The sequence below is a fragment of the Cyprinodon tularosa genome, unplaced genomic scaffold, assembly GCF_016077235.1.
Source record: "Cyprinodon tularosa strain WSP-4 unplaced genomic scaffold, ASM1607723v1 ctg167, whole genome shotgun sequence".
Taxonomy (NCBI): Eukaryota; Metazoa; Chordata; class Actinopteri; order Cyprinodontiformes; family Cyprinodontidae; genus Cyprinodon; species Cyprinodon tularosa.
The window spans coordinates 526,578-551,521 of NW_024038504.1; the positions used below are offsets into that span (position 1 = coordinate 526,578).

The 24,944-nt window shown below is 37.6% G+C and overlaps 1 protein-coding gene across 4 annotated transcripts in view; it reads left to right on the top strand.

The window, feature by feature from the left end:
- The first annotated feature begins 578 nt into the window (after nucleotides 1-578).
- Nucleotides 579-24,944, top strand: part of tpm4a (tropomyosin 4a) — a 31,226-nt gene continuing 6,860 nt past the window's right edge. Inside the window, exons 1-2 of one of the 4 annotated variants that reach the window (XM_038281081.1) lie at nucleotides 579-895; nucleotides 3,262-3,387. In XM_038281081.1, the coding sequence (XP_038137009.1) occupies nucleotides 782-895; nucleotides 3,262-3,387 (240 nt within the window). In that variant the 5' untranslated portion in view covers nucleotides 579-781. Of the gene's footprint in view, nucleotides 896-3,261; nucleotides 3,388-10,493; nucleotides 11,003-24,944 lie in introns of those variants that run through there. The other 3 variants (XM_038281080.1, XM_038281083.1, XM_038281082.1) reach the window with 3 other exon arrangements.

A 24,944-nucleotide genomic window follows, 5' to 3' on the forward strand; every position in this document is an offset into this window, starting at 1 on the left:
TTCAAGGCCACACCCATATCAGGAGGTAAAGAAAAAATATAATTGCAACTCATCTCTTTGCTTATAATTATGTAAATATAATATCTTTATTTTTATCTTGATATAAATATAATATAGTCATCTTTATATTTATACCTTTATATATATATATGTCCTACCAATCAGGTGTGTCCCCTAGGTGTAAAATACGTTGTACTATTGAGAAGCATACAAGAGGTTATATGTAGAAGGTGCTGTCGGTATGTGAAAACCCAGCAGCCCAAATAAGGAGATCTGGCAGGGCCAAGGATTAAGTGGAGTGGAATGGAGCAGCCTGGCAGTTCCTAATAGAGAGAAATAAGTTTGATAGGGTGGAGACTTCCTGAGGGCCTGATAGGGAGTCAGGATGGGGTGAAAGCAGAGTGGTGATTGGAAGGATGAGAGGAGGAATGAAGAGAGGAGGAAAGGATGGAGAGGATGGATGGAGAGGGAGGGAGTCCTGAAACATGGGAGGAGATGAAAGGGGAGGAGGAGAGGGTGACTGGAGACAGGAGGCAGGTTCTGCTGGAGCCGAAATAACTACCCATATAGGGCTGGGCTCTCCATCTCTTTTCCACATCTCTCTCTGTCTCCTTCCCTCTGCTCCCTTCGCTTCTGTCTCTGTCGCTTTTGTTGTTCTTCAGGATCTTTGCACTTGAAGGCTTACATATCCCCTGCATCAAAAGCACAACAGGTGGAAATAAAAAGAACATTTAAAAGTACTTTTCTTGAAATCTGAGAGAAAGGGAATCTAGCTGCAACTATGGAAGCCATCAAAAAGAAGATGCAGATGCTGAAACTGGACAAGGAGAACGCAATCGACCGTGCAGAGCAGGCAGAAACGGATAAGAAGGCTGCAGAGGACAAATGTAAACAGGTGGGGCAAATGCAGAGAGAGGAGTAATAATAGTATGTTGTTATGTCTTTTGATTATAAATCTTGTTTTAAAAGTAGAATATCCACATGGTATAAGCTTTAGACTAAAATATTTGTTTTTCATCCTAAGTTTCAGGTATGTTCTTCTTTAGTATCAAACATTTCCTGAATGAAATAATCTGAAAACATATAAACATTTATAGGCATCATTAAGTTATTACAGACATGAAATGTTTATTAGAATTGGTTTCTTCTGTTCTCCTGAGGAAATACTTTTTAATAGTTAGCTAATTTTCTTCTTTAAATAACCTGCTAATATTAGAAAAAAGGAAGGAAAAGCTTGTCAAAATGAAAAGCAAAACTTTGCAAAACCTGCACATAAACACATTGTTTTTCATGTCTTTTTATGGTTACAAACCACTTTCAAAGTCACCAACAAAAAACTAAAAAACGGCACAAGCTAAATCTTGAACTAGTCTCTGAGAGAAGAAGGGTTTTCACAGTAAGGCCAAGAGCTCTACCTGAAGCTGACTTAGAAGGCTCGTTAAGCAGTTTTTAATTAATCAGATTAAATTAAACATTTGCAAAGGTGTTTCTAACACAAAGACACCCCATAAAGATACAGCAGCTCTTTGGTTCCAGATGTCTGTCCTCACTGATAACAGCTGTATTTTTGGCATCTGGAGAGAGCAGCAGGATGGAATATAGCTGGATTATCAGACGTTCTTCACGGGCTCTTAGGGTGACACTGATTAGGGCAAACACTTAACTCTCTGTGTGAGAGAGAGAAACAGAGCTATCAGCTGTACACTGGGGTTTCTGTCAGAAGAGACTGATAAGTACTGGGTCCATTTAAATTTTGTCTTACATAATAAACACAATCAGCCTCTCAGATGAGCTACCTCTTTCCTATCAGTAGGGCTTAACTCCTTCTTCGCTGATATTTTAAGAAAAATAACTTCATTAAATGTAATGTGTTGCATGAGCTATTTGATTTAGGCACACAAAATTGAAATTCATTGCATTTTAAACTGATGTTTATGAAATGTGTTGAGTAAAAAGAGCTGGTCGTACGCATCTTCTCAGCTAGTAAAAACATTTAAACATATCAGATACCGGTAGATTAGATTTTGTAGGTTAGATTTTTTCCATTACATCTTTAATGGAAAACACATTTAAAAGTGAAGAAAAAAAAAAAAGAAGGTAAAAAAAAAAGTAGAGCGTGACGATTTATCAAAAGGCAATTGCCATCATAATATCTTTGGAGCAGGGAAACATTTGGTACCATAGTGTAGACCTGTACATGACATAAGTGTTGATAACAAATATTATTTAGCTTATGTAAAAAAAATTGAAAGGCTGCAACATTAAAACTTTGGTATGGACAATGTGAAGTGCTAAAGAAAATAAAAAATGCTAAGACTCATTTAACCCTAAATTTATTTTGTATAAGTGTCTTATATAGCGAAGCTTAAAAACTTTTTTTTGGCAAAATAAATAAATAACAGTGGCATAATTATTTCTAACCCTACTTACAGTAGAACCTTCTCTTATCTGTCACAGGATTGAAGCTTTCAAAGAGATGGATTTTTAACCATTTCTGCCCACAAAATTAGTCTTAGCTTCTAGGTCCTCTCTTTTGCTGCCTTCTATTTGGCTCATCGCACAGGATTTAAATATGATTCACGTCTGATGGACTGACCATAGAGGAAAATTGAGCTTATGTTTAGAATCATGAGCTTGTTGGAAGACCTGATAATTGTTGAAAGATCCAAGTTTTATAGTCAGCAGATTTTAGCTTAGAAACTCCTGGTGGTTGAAATTAATTATAATGCAGATATAATTGATTACAATGCATTCTCATGGACTTTAAAAGAGAAAATTGCTCAGCATCAAAAATCTTCCCCCAATCCAGCGATCACAAGGAGCTTTCATTCTTCCCGCTTCATGCTTGTTTTTTGCCCAGTAGCTTAATCCAAATTTAATCATAGCATACAGTTTCTGCTGAAATCCCAAACCTAACAAGTTTATGTTTTCAACAGAATAAGATGTAAGGCTTTCTTTGTGATACCCAATTATTTGGCATGTAGAGGCCATATAGAGCTTTTTTATAAAAGATGGAAAACCCTATTTATTCCCTCCCCAACCATCTAGCTTAATTTGTGTAGAGGTGAGATAAGTGTGGATGGTCATTCAGCCTGGTTGTCTGATGGCAAAAGAAGTGAACCTTTGTGTTACTTTAAATTTACCTTTAAGGAAACAGGAAGTGGTTTAATATTTCTACATGGTATGGAAAAAGAGGGTGGAGTCAGGTAAGAGCTCTGATCAAATGAAAATGGACAGACGTAACCTTTGGTCTTCTTGCAGTTGGAGGATGAGCTGCTGGATCTTCAGAAGAAGCTGAAACAGACAGAGGATGAACTGGACAAATTCTCAGAGGGCCTCAAAGACGCTCAGGAAAAACTGGAACTGTCTGAGAAGAAGGCTGCTGATGTGAGTCAAATAGCCTCACACTCACTTCCACTATAATACACATCACAAGCAAAACTCTTCAGCAACAGAGGCGTCTGCTCTTGTCATCAACCACTTGCTCTGTTAACACACAGACCACACACTTTCAAACATATAACCATAACAACGTAGAGACGCCTGCAGCTGGACTCTCAGAGCCAGCACCAGCTGTAAGTTTAGTTTGATGCAGCGAGAGAGGCTCAGAGCTCTCCACAGAGACTAACATTCTTGTGCACCCACCTCAAAAAGGTAAGCAAACTGTTAAGCTGTGATCTATCCAGCAAAACCTAAACAGACACTTCTGAAAACAGCAAATTTATATTAGAGAGAATCACTATTAAAACACTTTAATTGATTCTATACTAATGGAAAAACGTAACAATCAATACTCAAAACATGACAAAACAAACAAAATATGACCAGAAATGAAGGTCAGGGACACAGAGATAGATCCTTAGAGTCATCAATATCAAATTGTTAATAGTTCTCAGGTTCAACAAAGCAGTCCCATTTCATCATCTTCATGCGGTGGATGCTCTTCAGAGTTCTAATTACTGTAAGGTAGAACTTATTTAAGCCAACATTTGATGATATATTTTTTTAAACGCAATGACTAGTATCTAAAAAAGATACAAGCTCTTACATAAATAGCCTCGAGCAACACCTAAGAACAGTGTATAAAGGAGAACACATTTCAACACCTCATATTGTGAACATTAGTTTTGTCAATTATTTTGAAAAGCTGACATATTTATGGGTTTGACCCTCCTGGAAGCAAGGAAGCTCAATAGGATTAAGCTCTGATTGTGGAAAAGGTGCAAAAAGGTAGTAGCATAAGATCTTCCAAGAAAAAAAAACACCTAAGAAAACTGTAAGATGTACAGCTCTGGGACTCCCATCGCTCTATCCACACCTCTCCAGGTATCTCCAATTCCAACTTTTTAAATGGTATTTTAATTTCCAAATAAATCTTGATTTACATTTGTCCCATTGTCTAAACTTTGTAAATGAAACTTCCACTGGCAGATATATATATATATATATATATATATATATATATATATATATATATATATATATATATATATATATATATATATATATATATATATATATATATATATATATATATATATATATATATATATATATATATAATATATTTTAAATAACCAGAGAGATTTTTATTAATAACATAATGTGGTGCATCAACTGGCAAAGTGCTGTTTGATTTATAGTGTATGTCAGAATGAGAACATAACCAGATCTAATAAGATCCTTATTGTGTACATTACAGTTTACCTCAATAGAATTGGTATTTCCAAAAAGGTTTTAAGTTAAAAAAAACCTTGTGTAAAAACTTAGCATGGAGGAAATAACTTTGGCCAGGCAGCGCTGTAGTTAATCAGTACAATCTAAGTTAAAAGGCCATATTTTAGATTGTTAGCGCCACCACAAACCATAAGACTGTATTTCTGTCAGTGTTGGTCTCTTTGGCACTGGAGAGCGTGTTTGTGCACAGAGTGTGTTTTGTTTTGTTCCCTGATTCAGTAATTATGTGTGTGTGCAGAAAGCACAGAAAGGAAGGCTGAGGCAAATGATAGTCCTAAAGAAACATTTACATCCACACCAAAGATTAGATAATATTTACATATGTATGTGGGTAAAATGAATAAAAAAAAAAGAAAAACAAATTAGAATCTTGTGAACTGTTTCTAAAAAAATAAAATAAAATACATAGGCTGAGTGTAGAGAGTTTAGTCAAGGAAAAAAACTCATCTAACCACCACCAAGATGTGCCATTGTTAGAGGCTCATGGAGGATATCCCAGGGAAATGCAGCTTTGTTCTGTGTCCACACAAGGACGAGGGAGGGGTTTGCCATACGGACACACAGCTGGAGTCTGGGACCTGCAGGATTATCTCCATGTAGTGACTAAACACACTCTTTAGAAAGAAAGCAGATAAAATAGGCTCTTGAGTAACAGTATAAAATATCTTTACTAGATCAGTTCAGTTCTGGTTGAGGGCATTCAACATGGACATTTATATCATATCAGTTTCAGTATTTTATTAATTATTTATCTATAAAACAAAATCATACAAGCATGTAAAATAATGAGAATAAAAATATTTCCAAATAGTTTTCATTTCTAGTGCATTTTGTTTAATCCACACCAAATCAAAATTAGAATATGGACTAAATATCTAGACAGATCCCTCACTGGATTAGATTAAAAGGATTAGGCATCCCCACTGAAATTATGAAACCATCATCGGAACCTCTGGGACATTTGGTTTAATAATGTGGCAGAATTTGTAAAGCTAATTTGAATTGGTTATTATTTTGTCATAGACCTTTAGCTGATGTTTAGCTGATGTGAAGGATTTCCATATGTCTATATTCAACCTATCTTCCATTGAGCCATTATATAGACCTTATTTAACTCCATAGAAATGCCTGTATTGACATAAACCCCTAAACCAATATGGCAGTCTGTGTGAGTGCAGTTTGAACTCAGAACCTCTGGATTCCAAATTCAATGCCCCAAACATTAGGCCACCACTCGGACATTGGCTCTGATATTGACTAATTAGCTGGATCGAATATCATGATTTGATATCGGAGATCCAATCCTGTACACTTTACACTGTTATATCTTCTGCTGCTTATTTTTTCATTCATAATGTAAAGTAAAACATTTGAATCCTATTGGTATCGGATATTGGCCAATATGCTAAGACCAGGTTTCGGATCAGAAACAACTGGATCGGTGCATCTCTAGTTAGAACATGTTTTGAAATGGATATATTCTGGTTCTGTCCTATCGTTCCCAAAGCATTGACCTCATCTATCCATAAAAACCTAATCTGTGCCAGGAAACTAATTAAGTTAAACTAAATCAACTTTTCCAATTCTGCCTTGAAGAGTGAACAAATATTTTAGCGGAATTGTGCCAGAAGCTTGTTGATGGCTAAAAACAACATGCATATGTAACTTTGCATATGAACATGTTTGATATATATTATTATTTAGCTTTGGTTAGAGAAATGTTATCATAAATTCAAAGTCGTAATTCCAAGTATTGTTTTTAAATACCATTACTTTTTCATGCCACCCGATCATTCCGCCTTCATAAATGAATAGATGAACTAAAATACAGTAACAGAAGGACATCAGTGGATGTAAACCTCTGTATTGAACTTTCAGTGGGTTAAGCCACAAAGTGGAGACACAGATGTTTTATTTAAATGCATGACATTTTTGGGAAAGCCAGTGACAGGAAAATAACAAGAAGTAAAGATGTCCTGCTCCACTTGCACAAATTCTCCTCAGCATGTCACTCATTAGAGGCAGCAGTCAAGTCATTACACATCTGAATTCACAGAGAATTGACCCGGAACCCTGGAAGCAATAAGTTGTGTTTTCTAAAAAAGAAACTAGTCCAGTGGTGCCAATATCTAGGCCATCGATGTTTATTGTTAGCACAGGCTACCAGACAGAGTCCGTACTCATGAGCGCAAGATCCCAACCTTTGCGCGGGCTGCAGAGATAACGATGGCACCGTTTAATCATTGTGTGTGGATTTATAACCCGAGGCCGTAACAGTTACTTTTTAAGGGGAAAAGTCTGCAGTGTTCGGCCAGATTGGGAAAAGAAGAGGGAGAGAAAGCAGGGGGGCAGAGGTATGTAAGGAATGCAGCTAAGGCAAACAGAAAGTCCCACACTTCTGTGTCTAATAAAAATCCGTGCTTCCAGCTTTTCCGGTGCAACGGGCGAATCAGAGAGAGGGGGCTCAATCAACACATGAAACTGATTTGAGAAAGATTTTCTTCTTTGTGCGAACACCATGTTTGAATTTGAGCTAAAGAAGAAGCAACGCTTGGTTCTGCTGCCTCCTTGGCAGTTCATGCAGCAATGTTTGTTCCCAGGCCGTTCATGTCAAAAGGAGACCATAAGGGTAAATACAGGCAGGGCTAAAATAGACATATGAAGGATGGAGCATAAATCTAATTCACACCCACGCAAGGCACATTATTTGATGCCTCAAGGAGGGGGACTAAAGCATGTTTGCTCAGCCTTTCATGACAAACACTTGCATGGTTCCTCAAAAGAACAACAATTTATGACAATTACTCAAACTTGAATATGCAATTCAAGATGAACTAGTTAGACACCGAAAAAACAATATGTAAGCTTTTTAAAGGGATCCAGACAGATGCATTTAAACTAATGATTTTTTGGAGATGAGGTGCTTTATTTGAGCTATTTTATGAAATAATTTGATCTCACAGCAATGTTTGAATCTATAGAATTAATAAAGAGTAAAGTGCCCTATGAATGTTTTAATATCCCTTTATTCTTTTCATTAAATGTCACGTTGTAACCACAGAATTTAAAGTATTTGATCACAAATGAAAGAGATGGATCAAAACGAATGTTAGGAGAAAAGAAAACCTTGCATGGAAAAACTCTACAAAGAAAAACTAGATAATCTGAACATAACGAGAAAACGTAAAGAGTAAACAGTTTTATTTTTGTTTGAATCTGATGTTTTTTTTGTTGTTTTTTTTTTTTTTACTGACATGTAAAAGGCCATGTTGGTCAGAAAATTGCACATCATCCTGAAATAGACATACCCCAAATTAAGCATAGAAGTAGAAGTTGCATGATGCTCTAAAGATATATTTTATCTTTCTGTTCAGATCAAATCAAATTCATGCATCACAAACATATTAAGAATCCGCATTAAGATGTATAACCTAATGTTTGCAGAGATTCTCCATTATTTCTAAAAGAGCTTAACTTATTCTGCAAAGAATCACAGGGAAAATTTTGTTCTTGTAGATATGCAAAGATGGTGGTGACCTTCCCCAAAATATCTACAGCTCCTATAGAGAATAATTGTTTTACAAAGTATTTACTCATATCGTAAACATTTTCTTTTTTGATCTTCATTTGTAGAAAATTTGGAAAGTGACATATTTTTGACTTTCATTTTAAACATGAATTACTTTGTCTTTGTCAAGCATAGAGGTTCAAGAAAGGTCAAACAATTTATATTTCATTGGAATCTAATGAAAAACTGATTGTAATCTGGGGTTTTAAATAAACATGTCAGACTTTTAAATGTATTGAATGTAGAAGTGACATACTCTCTAGAGTTGCTGATGTCCAGTGATGACTAAGCCATTCCCAGATAGCTGAATGGCAGAAACAGAATCTATTTCAGGGGGTCAACTTCCATTTTAAAAAATGAAACTCGAATGAAATGCAGAGTAGTGAGAACTGCAGAGTAGATCATCAGGGCTGCTCTTCCCTTCATAATAGACATTTCATCCTAGTGCTGTGTGTTCCAAGCCCGTAACATTATCAATGAGCCCTCACACCCCCATTATGGACTGTTCTCCCTGCGGCCCTCTGGGAAGAGGCTTCGAAGCATGGTCCATCAGATTCCACAACAGCTTCTTCCCCACTGCCATAGACTGCTGAATGTTATATAAAATGGGGTTTAAAAAAAATCCACTGAATGATTGAAACTATAAATCATATCTGTCTTATGTTCACCTTTGATTACCATGTTTACATTTGATCACTGCTGCATTTTTGAAATGGAAGTGTCTTGAGAGCTGTACTGAATGAAATTTCTTTTTGTATACACTCTGTGTGTAAACAATGACAATAAAGTCTGTCTAAGTCTAGGTCTAAGAAATTATACATAACCATTTTATGTGGCCTTTACTCAGTGGTGTCAGTACACACATTTGTTACTCGAGTAGAAGTATAGATACTGCAGTTTAAATACACTCTGGTAAAAGTTGAAGTATCAAATTGACCTCTTTACTCAAGTAAAAGTGAAAAAGTAACTGCTCCAAAAACTACTTAAAGTATAAAAGTATAAAGTAACCTTTTAAAAAACAGACAGATTCCACTATATGAATTGAAAGCTCAATTTTACGACTATTTCGAAACATTCTTTGAGCTAGAGCCAAGGATGAGGGAGGTCTGGTTGGTCTCCGTCTCCATCTCCTAATACGCTCTCGCCTGTGTCCGACCTTTCAGACATTTCTACATCTTTTTCTGAATCCTACATTGTAGCATGGCATAGACAATTCGTGTTTACAGTTTGAAGAACACCTGCTTGCTTCTGATGATTTCCTTTAGCTAACCAATGAGTGTTTGCGTTATATGACTCATCCAGTTACACTAGTTTTCACTAGATGTGGATGGCGCCAATGATCTGCATTGGATGGCGCACATGACGTGATATAAATATTTATAAACATTAAACCGAAGCCAAAAGAAATTAGTAACGTTTGTTTAAAAAATTTAAGGAATAGAAAGTACAGATACTTGTACTTGGTTTACTATGGTTTGTTTTTATTTATGTATCAAAGGTGCAAACATTGTAATTGCTCAAGAACTGTGTATAAGAAATATATATATAAAAATATATATATAAATATATATATTCACATCAATATAAATTCCAAATTTCAGTGTTTGAACTAAAAATCTGAGTTAGATTATCAAATCTCAGCTCACATGGTTGAACCCCAGTCAGCCTCGGCAGATGGCCGCTCACACTGAGCCTGATTTTGCTGGAGGTTTCTTCCTGTTAAAAGGGAGTTTTTCTTCTCCACTGTCACCACAAGCATGCTTAGTGTAAGGGACTGCATTTAAGTCAATGAGTGGATGCAATCAACTGGTTTTCCTGAGATAGAAAACTTTGAATCAATTTGACTGTATGATCTGATGAACTGTAAATTGCCTGGATGACTTGTTTTATGAATTGACACTATATAAATAAACTGGATTGAATTCTCTTTCAGTGACAGGCACCTGCAGCTTTATTCTCATGTAGAAGGTTATTTCCCCACTGACTGAGGAAAGAAAAACAGATCAGAGCTTTGGTGTCACAATAAAGGAGGACTTCAGATAATTGTTTAATTAATCACAGGTTTGTTTGTGTTGTTATTTTTTTACTTATTCTTTTGGCTACCCCGTCCTCTCATCAGTGACAGGGCCCATGGCTCATAGAGGCCCCGCCCCTCTCTGACCTCACCAATCATCTCTCTCCTTCCTCCTGCTCACTCCGGCTCCCTGCGCTCTCCTCTCCGCACTCTGCCTGTGATCCTCCTCAAACTTGGGACCAAAACCTGCTAAGGACATTCCTGAGGACCACTAATCTGCTCTGCCCATGAGCCATCTTTGGAATTCACCTGGACACTCACACCTTTCACCTATTTAACTTCATTTTCCTTTCCTTTTTTTTTACCGGACTTGAACGACTTTTTTTGTACATTCCAAAGATACCGGTCCGGACCGACATCTAGTATTTTATAAAGACGCCATTTACGTTATTCCGTTTATAATCATTACAGTTGGGTTGACCAAGCAAGTAGGAAGCTGTAGCACGCGCCTTTTTTCCACCTTCTAGTCTTAAGTATCCAAACAGAGAACAATGGCAGGTATGAACTCTCTGGAAGCTGTGAAGAGAAAGATTCAGAGTTTGCAGCAGCAGGCCGATGACGCAGAGGACCGGGCTCAGGTCCTACAGAGAGAACTGGACGGCGAACGGGAGCTCCGAGAAAAAGTGAGACTTCTCTCCTCCTTCTGCTCTACTTTTCTCCCACTTTTGAACCGCGCCGCTCCTCTCCCAACTTTCTCTCTTTACTTATAAAGTGTCATGTTGGTGAACTGGTTTCGGAGTGTTCTTAATCACCTCCGCGGCTGTAAAACGTCTCATTAGATCATGCCATTGATTCATTCGCGGGCGTGATTGTATGCCACAATACAAGGCGTTGGTCTAATAAAAAAAAAAAAAAAGTTTGGATTCTTGTGTGCGCATGCGCAGTAGGGTCTGAGCCGCAGGCCGCGTCTGAGCTGTCCTGAATGAACCACGTAGACATTAATATTCCATGTTTAATTCTAATTTCCTCTTAGGAAATAATACATATTTACCATCTAGTCTAAGATTTGGACACATTTAAATGTTAGTTTATTTCTATTTTTCCTAACCTTGTAATCACAACTGTTGAATTTATCACATGATTTATTATACCAATTATTTTTTTTGTTATTTTTGAGACGTGGTATATGTACGGAAGAGGATTAGGACCACTGGGGGAAAAAAATATGGTAACTGATTTTTTTTAAAATATTTTATTTCAGTTTAATATGGGGAAAAGTCTGAATTCTGAGACAATTCTGACATTTTCTCATATTATACTGAAATAAAATCTAAAAATGAGTTAAATTTATTATTTTTTTCCAGTGGCCCTAATCCTCTTCCATATATATGCTATATTATTTTCTAAAGTGAAAATACAACAGATGTTTAAAACTGAATTGAAGTTTATAGCCAAAAACTTCATATAAAAATTCCTCTAAAACAGCTAAATTCTTGTTCTGTCCTCCTTATTTTAAATTTAAAACGGACTGAGGTCCATTTTAAATTTATAATAAAAGTATGCTATTTTTTTCTTCAAGTAAACATCATTTTAATAGATGTATAATTTTGTCATTTAGTTAATTTTAGAGTAACACAAGCAGATATCGGCTGTTTTAATAGTCAGGCTTTATGCATGGAAAATTTGTATAAGGGTGGCCAGGCAAAAATTAACAAGCAATACATCCCTATTTTTTTAATAAAGACAAACTATACTTTCATACAGCCTTTGCTAACAAATAGATATTTAAACATCCATGCTTATAGTGGATAAAATTCTACAGTTTTGACTTCTGGGGCGTAAATCTGCCGTCGTCATTACTTACCTACTTGTATCAATAAACATTCTGCATAAAAATGATATTTGCAAGCACTAATTTCTACATAAATTGATTATTTGATAAGTTTTTATTAAAATTGTTATTTAGCTGTGATTTCACTAAAGACTCCTAGATGGCTTGCAGAGACGCATCATTTTCTCTTTACCCCATATAACAAAATCTAGTTCTGAAAAGAACATTCTGTACTTATCATCTTTAATGTTATTATATTGATTTGTATAATTAACCACAAAAATGTAAATGTTTTGAATGTTCCACTTGAGAATATTACTGCTGCCACCTTCTATATTAGAAGGAAAAAATGGTAGGGGTGGCCAATGATTAGCTAAGAGTGGCCATGGCCACCACTGGCCCCCCATTTAGCTCTGCCCCTGCTTGGTGATCAGATGTTTTTTCTCACATGTAGGTGAAGGACACCCATAGGAGCCTTATTTCAGCTGACCTGTGCAGTGAAACATCATTCTATAAAAAGAGTGATGGAAGGACTTATTTAAATTTTCGCATTATGAATTATGTCTTTTATTTTTTGCGACCAGAAGTGTTTTTAGACTGTTAATTTGCCTGGCTTCCTATTAAAATGATTAATTGCCATCTGAAAGGTGCGATGGAAAACATTAGCAGTTAGGATTCAGTAGCTGTTGAAAACCTTGGTCTATTTTAATAGCAGTAACTGGATAGGAGAGTTATTTAATTTTTTTTTGCCTGCTTAGATGTTAAAAGGCCATCATCGGTAAAGAACCCACCTTCATATGACCCAGGAATGAATTATCAATGGAAAAAGAAGTGGTAGAAAGAGCTTTATCTTGCATGTGTTTACATTTCAACTCGCTGCAGTTACATAACTTGGTCTGAAATTGGCAAACGTCATGACCGAAGCTCCGCAAACCGTCTTGTTCAGACTTGTAGGAAATATTCACACTCGTTCTGCCTCTTTGACTCAGGCCTCAACTGGTGGCTTGAAGCAGGAAAAAGTAAAAGTAGTACAAGGAAGAAAAAAAATACTTAACGGCACAGTTGGGTAAGGCTTTATAGCGGCATACCCTCTTCTTCCCAATATAATTACAGGACCAGCGGGAAGATTCAGGCTGAGTGGGCGGTGGGGAAGGTGTGGCTCTGCAGATATGGCTTCTGAACTGATCAAAGGAGCAGCCCTGCCAAAGGACTTGCCTCCTTTTGTTAGGCTGCCTATTAGGTAACAGGGCACCCTTTTCCATCTGACAATTGGGTGTTTGCCTGGCTTGTGGTATAGTTATTGACATCACATAGCATTACATCATGTCTGACCTTAACACTTCTGAAAATGTTGCTAAATTGATTGAATGTTGTCATTGCTTCATGGTTGTCTTGTTGGTTTGCTTCATGGTGTTTAAGAATTGATTCCCAAACAGCATTAACAGCTTGGGAAAAACACTGACAAGGGAGTTGATTTATTTGGAAAGTAACTGTCTACATAAATGCAATAGTAAAGGATTATAAGTCTTAGATTCATCGCTCTTAGCATTTTATAATCTCAGGAGGTTGTCATCCTACTAAGCTTGCTGCTTTTTGTAAAGAATAGCCTCAGACGTTGTACAATTTCTCTCTTTTTGCGTTCAGCCAGCCACTCTGGTGCACGCCTGTGTTGCAAGGTCGGTGTGGTCCCATATGCAAGTAATTAGGACAACCTGGAGCCATTCCTTTTCGCACAAAAACACCCTTTCATCCTAGTACAGGGAGATTAACAACAGGAACCTCACTGGGTACAATGAATATGAGGATGCTGAGGTATCATGGCCAGTGCTTGCCACATCTGTCACCAAATTATTAAAAAAAAAAGTAATTGCTTGGAGTTTAATCTTTTGTGGGTTCTCAGAGATACTTTAAAGGTACTTTAAGAGTGGTGATCTGGTCTTTATTTGTCCATTACACTTGTTTATTTCCAGCCATAATTCTCAATGAGCTGTTCCCTTTTCTCTGCGGTTACTCCTGGGGAGGCCCTAGACAATCATTTGGGCTGTGAGCTGTTTAAGGAGCCTGGTTGGACGAGATTAGCTGCTTTTACCAGCATGAAACATTAGCATGATGCTTTAAAGTAGTCAAATAATTAAATGGGGAGCGGTGGTAAACATGCAATTCCTCTTTTGATGTTAAAAAGATCTTCTGCTTGTTCAGCATTTTTATGCTGGGAAGTTGTGACATTCGTGTCACCATGGTGACAGTTTGTTTTTAGATCCTAAGATCTATTTCTGTGATCATTTTTTCCCCTTATTTTATTTTATTTTTTCAAAATGGGGAAGTGGGACTCAAACCCACGCTTATGTATTCCCCACCCTGAGAGCCCTTCCCAGGATGTCCTCTGGCGACTCTTCTTGAGGACTTCCTGTATTTTCTACTCCTAACACTTCCTGCCTCTGAGATCCAGCCCTGATCAACAGGAAGATTAGTGTTTGAGGTGGAGCTGGATCCCAGATAGTTGTGTACAACTTTGGTGTGGCTCTACGACTTCAGCATTTACTCTTATCTCGTTCAAGTGTTTAATCTATAATAACAAGAAAGCCTTTGATTTATGAAATAAATCAATGCCTGACAGATTGTTTAAAACGAAACTCAGCAGGTGCTTTGAAGTAGGGTTAGAACTCAGTCCTTCTATTAGAAGCTGGTAAAGGATCCTAAATAATTTTTGTTTGTAAGAAATGAGTAATTTCTGTCAGAATTTCATTATGGATCAAAGTTTTAATCAAAGCTAAAATGTCACCCATTCACATGGGCCATCATAGGATTCTCATAGCAAAACAGACATTTGTGTGATCAAGTTGCTAATATCTAAAAGAAAGAATGTGCTGCTTAAAGTGAATAGCTTTAAGCTTTTCTTTTTATACCATTATACCCTATGCTATTATCTATAGTTGGGAGACTAGAAATATAACAAACTGATGTTGGTTAGTACCTTAGTCAGGTTATCTGCTGTGCTATAGCCTACAGTGAGTTGTTTGACAGTCAAATTTAACCCAGAATTACCTTAATACAGCCCCTTAAGTTTCCACACTGCCTGTATAATGCTTTGATATAATGCTTTGATCCTAAATTATCTAAAACAGTCTGGGTTTTGTTACAAGCATGGGGAAAAAAAGTATAATGTTCTTCTTTTAGCCACCTAACTATCAGTTCACAGCAGCAGCCTAGGTGAATGGATGGAAGTTGTTAAATCATGGCCACAAAAGGCTGTTAAACTTCCAACAATTATACAAAATTTGAGTTCTGTAAAATGTGATGCTGAGTCACAGGAAAACTTCCAGCGATGTTGCAAATAAGTGTTTCAGGCCTACTGCCCTCTGAAAATCAGATTAATCGATTATTGAAACAATCGTCAACTAATTTAGTAATGATTCATCGTTAGAGTGGAGATTTAAAAAATGTCCCTTTAAGGCCAATTTATACTTCCGACACATAGCCTCCCCCTTGATTCTGACACCAGATAAAAAGGACATGACCCACAGCGCTGAAGATCACAAAGTCATTAAATCGCTGAAACCAAAAAAGAATAAAGACATACACTCACCGGCCACTTTATTAGGTACACCTGTCCAACTGCTCGTTAACACTTAATTTCTAAGCAGCCAATCACATGGCGGCAACTCAGTGCATTTAGGCATGTAGACATGGTCAAGACAATCTCCTGCAGTTCAAACCGAGCATCAGTATGGGGAAGAAAGGTGATTTGAGTGACTTTGAACGTGGCATGATAGTTGGTGCCAGAAGGGCTGGTCTGAGTATTTCAGAAACTGCTGATCTACTGGGATTTTCACGCACAACCATCTCTAGGGTTTACAGAGAATGGTCCGAAAAAGAAAAAACATCCAGTGAGCAGCAGTTCTGTGGGCGGAAATGCCTTGTTGATGCCAGAGGTCAGAGGAGAATGGCCAGACTGGTTCGAGCTGATAGAAGGGCAACAGTGACTCAAATAACCACCCGTTACAACCAAAGTGGGCAGAAGAGCATCTCTGAACGCACAGTACGACAAACTTTGTGGCAGATGGGCTACAGCAGCAGAAGACCACACCGGGTGCCAACCCTTTCAGCTAAGAACAGGAAACTGAGGCTACAATTTGCACAAGCTCATCGAAATTGGACAATAGAAGATTGGAAAAACGTTGCCTGGTCTGATGAGTCTCGATTTCTGCTGCGACATTCGGATGGTAGGGTCAGAATTTGGCGTCTACAACATGAAAGCATGGATCCATCCTGCCTTGTATCAACGGTTCAGGCTGGTGGTGGTGGTGTCATGGTGTGGGGAATATTTTCTTGGCACTCTTTGGGCTCCTTGGTACCAATTGAGCATCGTTGCAACGCCACAGCCTACCTGAGTATTGTTGCTGACCATGTCCATCCCTTTATGACCACAATGTACCCAACTTCTGATGGCTACTTTCAGCAGGATAATGCGCCATGTCATAAAGCTGGAATCATCTCAGACTGGTTTCTTGAACATGACAATGAGTTCACTGTACTCAAATGGGCTCCACAGTCACCAGATCTCAATCCAATAGAGCATCTTTGGGATGTGGTGGAACGGGAGATTCGCATCATGGATGTACAGCCGACAAATCTGCGGCAACTGTGAGATGCCATCATGTCAATATGGACCAAACTCCCTGAGGAATGCTTCCAGCACCTTCTTGAATCTATGCCAAAAAGAATTGAGGCAGTTCTGAAGGCAAAAGGGGGTCCCACCCGTTACTAGCATGGGGTACCTAATAAAGTGGCCGGGGAGTGTATATTGTTCCTGATGCATCGTCTCTGCAGTGACCAATGCTTTTACCTTCACAAAATTTTATGAATTTGCTCAGTTCTACACACAACAGGGATCTCTAACCCCTTAATATCTGCAGCAACAAGTGGCTCTGTGGGCCCTCTACAGTCGCTCTTAATAACTTTGGTTAAAAACAAAAGGTTTTAATGAAAACTGATGCAGGTTTTGGTAATTTTCCAGTTTTTCTGTTAAAAAAATTGCACAAAATTTCAACAACAGCACTGCATAACTTTTTATTTTCAATACGTTTATTTTTTATTTATTTATTTATACATTATTTTCCAGTGCTGATAAAGGAGAAGCAATGATCTGCTTTTAAGAAGTACAGTGTATGAGTTGACTTCTCTTTCCTGCATGTGGAGATTTAATCTTTCGGGACCACAAGGTTGTTTTGAATTGAAGTAGTTGCTTCCTTTAACTTCCTTTTAATTAATGATGGATAAAAAAACAAAAACACAACTGAGCTATTTTGGCTGAAGTGAACAAAGTATATTTCACAGGAGAACACTGTGCTTTATTTGATCCCAAATGGATAAAATACTGGTGCTTTCGTGTTGGTGAGCCGTGTCGGGTGTCCATGGACACAAAGTACGCAGAGAATAAGAAGAACCAACTTTATTGGTCAAGTTTGCATTAACAAACAAGATTCAGTTTTTAACACAAATCAAAATTAGTCAAACCAACAATCACTATATATGAAACATTTTAGAAGGTTGCATGTGCAACATGGTGAGCATTTCTTCAGAGTCATTTTAAGTAATTTCCCTCTGGGATTATTAAAGTATTTCTGATTCTGATTTTCTGCGTTCCAGGCCCTTTAGCTGCTTCTTTTTGTGTTCATAAAAAAGAAAAACTCAGTTTCACCTGAAGACATAAAGAAAGTCTAGATTCCTGAAATGCTCACCTTTTTTCACTGCAAGTTGAAATACATTAGGCAGATAACCATCATAACTTTTCAGCCGTTTATCTTTAAATCTGCTTTTGCAACCAAACGTGGTTAATATTGCTGCGATAAGGATCGCCTTGAAACACCCAATATTTAACTGTCAGTGATCCGTTTGCAAGCTTTCCTCGCACATAGTTTCTGCACTGTTCTGTCCCACATGCTGTCATTGTAACCTTCTCAAAAAATAACTCATCTGGTACTTTTTGGTTAGCTTTCAAAACCCCTTTTGTTTAGTTTCATCTAGTTAAATTAATTTGCTTCAGCCATCCGTAGCTGCCTGTCTGTGTGCTGCTTTGCTCTGCACAGACCTGCAGATTTTTCAGCTGGCCTTCTAACACTTTGCAGAGCCTTTACAAAATGCTTCTTCCTGGTTTCAATGTTTTTGTTGGATCTAATCCCTGGGAATAGCTCAACTTTCCAAATATAACTGCCACATGTTGATACTTTCTGGCGGTCCCTAGCATTCAGAGGAACACCCCCATGTTGGTGGCTTCGCTGATTATGCAGGCCGAGGCTGTGGGTTCTCCCTTGAGTGAGGAGCAGAATATATTTGTGCATTTAGGGCAAGCAGGGCTAAATTAGCTGCAGTGTCAATGGATGGCATTTAGACAGTATGAGTAACGGTTTCACTCTCTGCAGTCTCACAATTCTGCAACCAGTGGGAAAAGAGGAGTTCAGTTGGACTTTCACAGTGTTTCAAGGAGCACACTTAGCTTCCTTCCTTTACCTTGAAAAAGCTACAAATGTTTAGGCTGTAACTTGTAACCATAGAAACAATTAAACTTGATTAATGTATGGTTGACTGGAGTATATGGCATCTAAAACATGCCATTTGTTAAGAGAACAAGCAGAATTAAGCAATTATATATTTTTAGGGTTACCTTACTCAAACTATGTACAAAATGTAATAATCACCTTTTTGCTATCAGATAATTAATAGGATGAACAAAAAAAAAAAATAGTAAATCTATTCTTAAATGGCAAAATAGTTGTCATACACTGCATTTTGAATTCAGAAAAGTAACCATTTAAGCTGTTTAACAGTCTAATTCATTTAGCTGTCTAAAGTTTTCTGAAAGCCTCTGCCCAGGAAAAAGAATCCAAATAAAGTGTGATAACATGCTGGGCTAGCGCAGCAGATAGCATTTGGTTCAGAGACAGCGCTCTTTGTTGAGCTTGTCTTGGATGTTAAATGATATCGTAATTCAGAACAGAGGAGCTTATACTTCATGCCACTGTGTTTGCATGCCAGGTCTTTATGGAGAGAGATTACATGCCTTTTGTCTCTCACACCTCCGTATACATGTCCACGCTGAGCATAGCAACCCTCTGTGTCAGGAATAGCTTCCCCAGAACTCCAGCAGCACAGTGCAGCTCATTAGCCCACTGCCCTGAAATCAGCCGCTAATTGGATTTCTCTTTCATTTGTCCTTGATCTTGGCTGTTATGTGTGAAAGACACTTAAAGTCAGTCTGAACTGTGCTGCATCTCCAAGAACTGTGCTTTTAGTGCTGTATATCCTACACAAGAATAATAATCTGACAAAAATAGTTTTTTCTCTGTTGTAAAAATCAATGTTTGCTGAACATCTCTGCTTATTTGAAGGATCACATTTCCGTCAAATCAGCGAATGAAGGGTGGAGATGTAGAGGCCAACTTTTATTAACTTGACTACTGTGCATTAAGATCTCCATAAATGTAATGATCCAAAACATTTCCTTATTACTCTATTGGGTATTTAAAATTGTGAAGAACGTAATATTTAGTAGAATATCATATTTCAGGTGCATTTTCTCTACACTTTCCTTGACAATAACACGTTGGGCCAGTTTGATGGTTTCTAGCAGCTCTTAGGCTGGGCATACACCGTACGATATTTTCAATTATACTCAGCTGCAACTCAAACTGTTCGATGAAGCCGCAGTGTTTAAAAGTCCACAGATCACGAAGTATGTTCTTACGCTGTACGGCCCGACGCTCTGATGCAATTTACCTGCTCATGTCCGAAAACCACACGTCAAGAGATGGTCCTGGTCGGGTGCTTCAATCTGCAAGAAGAGGAGCTCCGTTGTTTGCACATGCTCGTAACTCTGTTTCAACGGCAGGATTTGCTCACAAAAATCTTACTAGGGCTGACTGAATTTCAAACATGTTTTATTTTCTACCAACCTTACGATTCCTGATCGGGTGGTAGCTGTGAGAGCCTAATCGCCCCTCTTTACCCCCTGTATACTACATGACGCATGACGCAAGATGAGGCTGAAACACAGCCAGGTCGAAATAATTCTCGCACGACTGGAAAATCGGCCCAAAAAGGGCAAAAATCATACAGTGTATGCCCAGCCCTAATGGATGCCAGGTCCTTATTATGGTGGGGGAGATTCTAAAACTCACAGAACCTAGTAGGAAATTACATTACATTTATGGAAAAAAAAGAAAATGCTGGTTAATTAGGAGTAAATATAAATAGTGAAAATTAAGTCTTATTTTTGCAATGGCATGTTTTCCTGATATCTTCCAACCCTATAGTTAGTGTATATATAAAAAAGTAAACCCTTTATCATTCATATATTGTGTATATTGTATCAGTCTGCTAATTCAAAGCTGTATTGAGGGATTGTTTTCATTTTTATCCATTGGTGTCACTGGAACGATTAAAGCTTCTAAAGAGTAGGCTGAAATCGTTCTTGGATCTATTTCATTTCCCAGTTTTCACTGGCAGGTATATACGGACATTACTTGTTTATCTACTGTGCCTACATTTTATTTTACACTTGCATGTAATTAACTGTTAATAGTAATAATAATAATAATATTTAATAATAATACTTTGGACTTGCAATGCACTTTATATATAAACAAATCCCAAAGTACTACATAGTAAAACAATAACAGCAGTCTTTGATGGTTATGTGTAAACAAATGCTCCGATTTTCAGATTTTATATATATTTTTTAGTGAGGAGCCTGGATGGAAATCCTTCTATTAGAGATGTAGTAAATGCCAGTATTTACTGTTTGATCCAACCTGTTTATAATTGATTCACCATTCATGTTGGGTTTTATAAAGAAAAGGATGCTTTAAAAATGAAGAAAAAAAAACAGAAAATATTGGAAGTTCCTTGGTTTGTGTATTAATAAAAAGGGGGGAAAGGATAATTTCTAGATTTTGCTTGAAGGCCTCTAAAGTTTCTTTAGAGAGGCTTTATCCTAATAAGCTTGAAGCTTCAGAAATTATGTTTAAGCAGATTATCTCCCATTGTGAGGTATTTCTTTTAAAAGCTTCTTAAACAGTAAAGTCAAAATTGATCAGTTATTTTTCCTCAAAACATAAAACAGTTCTACAGTGAAAATTGTTATATATAGAATATACCTTCAATACTATGTATTTTCTGTTTGTGTTAAAAAGGGGGAAAAAAACTCCAGATCAATTTATCAAATCTGCATTGGTCAAACTGGGAGTTTTTCAACTTTTAATTCTCTTAATAAAGTCAGGTATGTTTGACCCTAAATACAGTTTGGAAAACAACTATGTTGACTGCAAAAAATGATTGCATGTTTAGTCTGATATTTGAACAGAGAAGAGCTGGAATCCACCTGGAAGTAATGTTTGAGACTAGGAGTCCATTTAATCAGATATTCATCACCAATTGTTTTCAAATTCGGTATGGTATCCCCTAAAAAAAATTATAAAAAAATTAATAAAAATGGGTTTTTAAAATGATTGGTTTAATTTGGGCTTTAGACTCATATAGCTAGCTATGTCAAGTAGACTGATCCAGCTTTTCCTCATAAAATCCAATATGAATACCTGGGCTGAGCAATATAGGCAGATATGGAGCCAATACTACTGTTGAATAAATGAACCGTGTGCCTTGCTGTGCAAGTGGAGGAATCTGCCGTAACATAAAAAAATAAATGTGAACAAAGGGTAAAAATAAATACAAATGTAAATGTTATTTTATACGTATCAGCAAATACAATCCATATAAAATATAGCAGCTGCCTGAAACTCAATTTAGACCAATGTGGTTGTTTTTTTGTTGTTGATATTAATGAAAAAAGAAACGACTGGATCAGAATACTGGATCTGCATCTTTCATTCAATATCTGATCCAGATAATTAGTCATTGACCCTATATCCCATATGGGTATTAGATCAGTTCATCTCTTGTATGAAGGTATACCATTTTATTAAAGTAACTGATCTAAAATCACTATTTTATTTATTATTATCTTTTTTTTATGCTACCTGGAGTACTCATAGAGTAACATGGCTCTAACCGTTCCCCCTGTGTTGCCTGTCACTGCTGGTGAGCTGGCTGAAAGGGGCAGGCCTTCCACTCCTTGCCCTTACATCTTGACCATGAGTGATCCCAGATGTTTTTTATTAAATATAGGGAGGGGGAGGGTGGAGGGAAAGTAAGTGGTTTAAAAGCCATTCTGATATCCACTCAGATTTATTCTATTGTTTGTTTGATCAATTTTTATTATTCTTTAAATTAAAGCAATGTAAAAATCATAAAAATAAAAACTTGAAAGGAGTTATTTAGATCCCAGAAAATATTGAAATATTTTGTTTAATATCATTGGTTGATTTTCCTTTAAACAACCAATGATATCAAAGCAATCATCTATTCTTTTTAATTAGCTCTTACAAAAAAGGAAGGGGGGGTGAAGGGGTACCAAAGGAAATGGTGATTCAGACTGAATGTCTTTAGGGTTTCTTTCAGTGTTTGTGTCTTTGGGCGTCTTTGCCAGTTGTCACACATTGTTACTCAACCCCAAGCATTCTCCAGAGCTGGTTTACCTTATAAGGCAGAGTGACTCCATGGCAGTGGGAGAATGTGGAGTTAATGCTCAGGGAAGGGGTGTGACCAGAGACAGGCATTGCTGAAGGAGAGCACAATCAAAGGGAGGAAATGAGAGAATGGTGGGCAGCTAACTTCCTGTCACCTTTTTCCAAGATCCTTATTTGAAAAGCAATGAAAGCAGAGAAGTTCATCATTCCTGATACTTGTGACGAAGCCAGGAGATAATCCAGCTGGCAAAGAGTGAGGAAAGCAGCCTCTTACTGCACAACTGCACCCTCAGGAGGATCTCCAGGCCTCCCCTATACGGTCACGCTTTGCAGAGTTGCAGGCATGAGAATATGTTCAGGACACACATAAAGTTCTGATATTGCACAGAGCTGTCTGTGTGCATGAGGGGATCTCTGTCCCCGCAATGTTTGTGAAAGCCTGATGATGGATAAGGCACCAGGTCACGCCTTTATCATTTGTGTGCAAAGGCACGCTTTCACTGTAGTAACTTAAACGAGTTTGTGTAGTTTTTGTTTTCTTTTTACTCTTAGCGGCAGGAATGTTACCGTCTGGTAATTATATCTTTGTGTGTTCAGATCACTTCTGTGTCTGGCCAGAAGCTCATGTATGTTTGCGTCCACAGTCACACTGTCTTCCTCCCTCATTCGCTATGCTGGGAAATGACGGTATTTGTTGTTTCAGGCTGCAGTTTAACCCTGTGCAACAATTCTCACCTGGCCAATGGAGGCTGATGAGAATTCAAGATGGTCTGAAAGATTTATTCCTCATTCATTCATTTTGCAGTGGGCTGTCTTTCCTCTCGTGTGCTGACTGCTATGGGAGACACAAACTACGAGCTAACAGACGTTTCCTGTCTGGTATCAGCGGCCCTCCCTTGGCACCAGAGGCAGAGAGGAGATGGTTTAAATATCAATGGGAAGATTTGGTCCGTAGCCAACAGAGTTGGAAAAGAGAAAGGTGGAGAAACAGTTGATGCAAGCTGAAAAACTGTACTTTCATTTTCCTGGAATATGAATATGAAAGAGTAGGAGTCTAGACATTAACTCAGACAGACACAATGCTATTTCCTCAGACTGCTTTCTCTTTCCCTCCCTGATTGAGTCTTTTCTCTTCAGTTTCACCCAAAGCCTCTCAGAATGACTCGACCACCTGCAAACTGAATGGCAAGCACTTTGCCTTCTGTACTCATTATGAGCTAATGAATCACTAACCTGCTGCTTTGCACCTTTTACTTTTTTTTTTCTATTTTTATTTGCAACTGTCACTGATTGTAATGATTCAAAGGTCCACCCCATGTGCATCTTATCAGAAACGCTTTAGACTCTAGAGTCCAGTTTGAAAGCACCTACTCCATTTAATATTTATTTCCAGCAACGGGTATTTTTGTATAGCTGAATGTTTGCTTTCTCTTTACCCTTTCTCCTCCTCTGTTTACCGAGGGCAGATGAGGGGGGGGGTTGCCCTCTTGCTTGGTTGATTTCTACATCCACTTATACCGGAAATTAAGTTTGTGTTTCATTCAGATCTTTCTAAAGATCTTGGCTTCAAACAGCAGCGTATGTGAGCATTTCTGTGGACCTCCAGCTGTTCTTTATCTCTGGTTGGTATAACAACATATGTTTCAGTCCACCTGCAGCAAAGCATTCCCTCTGTTTGGATTTAGGCAGTTAATGCTGAATTATTAAAATGTCCCAATGATAAAGCAGAATATTTTCCTGTCGCTATGGTGCCAGGGTCATGCTCTTGTGGTTATGTTTGAATATCTTTTAACAGATGTTTTGTGAGAGAGAACAACTGTAAAGGCCTGTGTAGTGTTGAACTGCCATAAGGTCACTTTAAACCTATACAAAAATAAAACCTTGCCTTTAATTTTGTATGGTAGGCGAACGGGTTGCTTTTTTGCAAAAATAAATGAATCATTAAATAACAGAAGTGGTTTGGTGGAAACTTGTCATAATCATGAGGAACTTGGTGACTTAAGCTATTCTATAAGATGAATGCATTAGTCCACCTTATATTATTGTCTCTAAATTTTTTTAAAACTATATTTTCCAGCATAAGCTTGGGAAAATAAAATGAAGGATCCAAAGATATTTATGATGGCAGGCTTTTCTCTCTGTTTATAAATGATCCATCCATTCCTCCTCTTTACCACCTCTGGTTTTGCAGGTTCCATATTCAAAGCCTGG